The sequence below is a fragment of the Naegleria gruberi genome (assembly GCF_000004985.1).
Source record: "Naegleria gruberi genomic scaffold NAEGRscaffold_702, whole genome shotgun sequence".
Lineage (NCBI taxonomy): Eukaryota > Heterolobosea > Eutetramitea > Acrasida > Naegleriidae > Naegleria > Naegleria gruberi.
The window spans coordinates 1-1994 of record NW_003162881.1 but is presented as its reverse complement, the minus strand read 5'-3'; the positions used below and the strand labels follow the sequence as shown (position 1 = coordinate 1994).

The 1994-nt window shown below is 32.9% G+C and overlaps 1 protein-coding gene across 1 annotated transcript; it reads left to right on the top strand.

Moving 5' to 3' along the window:
- Positions 1-943: 943 nt before the first annotated feature.
- Positions 944-1978, top strand: NAEGRDRAFT_54947 (uncharacterized protein; the record flags this gene model as incomplete). Its single annotated transcript, XM_002668086.1, has 1 exon — positions 944-1978. One exon carries the CDS (start codon positions 944-946, stop codon positions 1976-1978), a length of 1035 nt encoding a protein of 344 aa, XP_002668132.1.
- Between the last annotated feature and the right edge of the window lie 16 nt (positions 1979-1994).

Sequence of the window (1994 nt, the reverse complement as noted above, 5' to 3'; positions counted from 1 at the left end):
ATTACATTGTAATCTTTCCTTAGACACTGGTAACACCTTAACAAGCGATGAGGTTAACTATGGTTATTCGAAACAAGAAACTGAAGGGAAAATGTTTGGATTACGAATTTTAGCAAGATTAATGGGGTGTCCAGTCAGTTATTAGATCGCGGGAGGTTGATATAAATTCGTCGATCCGCTGGACTGGAAGAAAATTTGAGACAAGTTGAGTGTCAACTTTAAAAAATATTCAAAAAAATATTATCAGCCAAATATAATAATGCAGTGAAACTACATTGAAACTACATAGTTTTACCCATCGAGAAAACTGGCTTTATTTTGCATAACGTGGAATAGTATCATCATTAGTACTAATTTTAGTAGAATTGATGAACAACAATATGGTGTTTGGCTAACGCTAATACACCAACAACAACAAGAAATAATAGTAATTATTATTTGCGGAAGGCTCAAGCATGAATGGTTGCTGTTACCAATATTGGCTCCGTTCTTGTTGTTGGAGTTTGGTCATCAGTTCTTGATTGGATTATTGTTGGTATTCTGTTGAGTTCCCAAATTTTCACAATAAAAGACTTGTTCAATATATTTGTGTTGGTTTCCTGCATGAAATGTTACCTCATTACTCGCAGAGTATTCAAGAGAAGGAATAGAGTCAATATTGGTGTTCTATCTTTGCTTGTGAGCAAGATTACCGACTTGTAAAAATTTTCAGATACCAAGAAATTTTGGCAAAGTCGAACTGGTATCCAATGGCTGGTATTTTGGACTTGGAAAAAAATTTTTCTGGCCCATTTTTTCAAAGACTTCCCGCGATCTAGTCAGTTATCTAGTGGAATTGCTAAACCCTTACTTTAAAACTCTTTATTGTACCACCAATTTCTTCACATTGCAAAACATTACAAGAAAATTGGAACAATTTATTAACAACGATGAAATTTTACTCATGACCATTTCTCTGGATGAGGTTCAATTCCTATACCAAATGTTTGGAACTATTAAGGATGATTCAACACTTACTCCATGGAAACGTCCTTTATATGCCATTGGAAATTATATGGTGAACATTGATATTGTCAATTTAAATTTAAGTAGAGTTTGTTTGATTCCAATTCTATCAGGTCTTAAACACATCTCTGATATACGATTTAATGAAACAGAATTTGGAAATCAAGAATTAACATTACCACCTCTTTGCACATCACAATTGGGTACAATTTTAAAGGAATATTTAAGTAATAGTTATTTTAAATGTTCAACTACAATGATTAATATGATGAGCATTACCAACAATGTAACTATACGAAGAATGGGAGTTTTGCTATTTGAGGCCTTAATAATACCTGAAGTGTTGAACCTTACTTTGAGAGGAATTGCGTCCTTTTTAACAAAGGTGACATTTCAAGAATGGAAAAATCAGTCTGATGTTCTATTTCCAGAATTGAAAAAGAATATCGATAAAGTAATTAAAGGGTATCTTGTTAAGCAAGAATCATTCAACGACCCATCAGTTCAATCCGAATTATTACCACGTTTATTGTGTGGATTGAATGTTTCACTGACAAGAGAAGAAAAGGATCTCTTCTTGAAAGGATTGATTTATAAAACTCCAACAGGTCGCCTGTATATAGCACCACGATACTTTAGACAACTAGTCAAGAAAGATCCTTACATTTCAAGTAAGATACTAAAAGAACAAGAAATTCATCCCAGAGATTTTGAGAGAATTGATTTGAAATGTATTTGTTATAGGATTGGAATTCTTAGACAACTCACAAAACCTCTTATCACTATTAAGGAATTGTTTCCATCCTGTAAGACTGGTGATGATTCTAACAAGTTATTTGAATTGGATGAAAATGAGTACAAGATTGTATCTCATGTCACGTTCATTTCTAAAGACAAAGAGAATAATATTGTTAAAATTGACAGCTCCAAATGTATGAACAATCCCTCAAGAAATTTATTCATACACTTCTGATACGCATCCCTGCGTT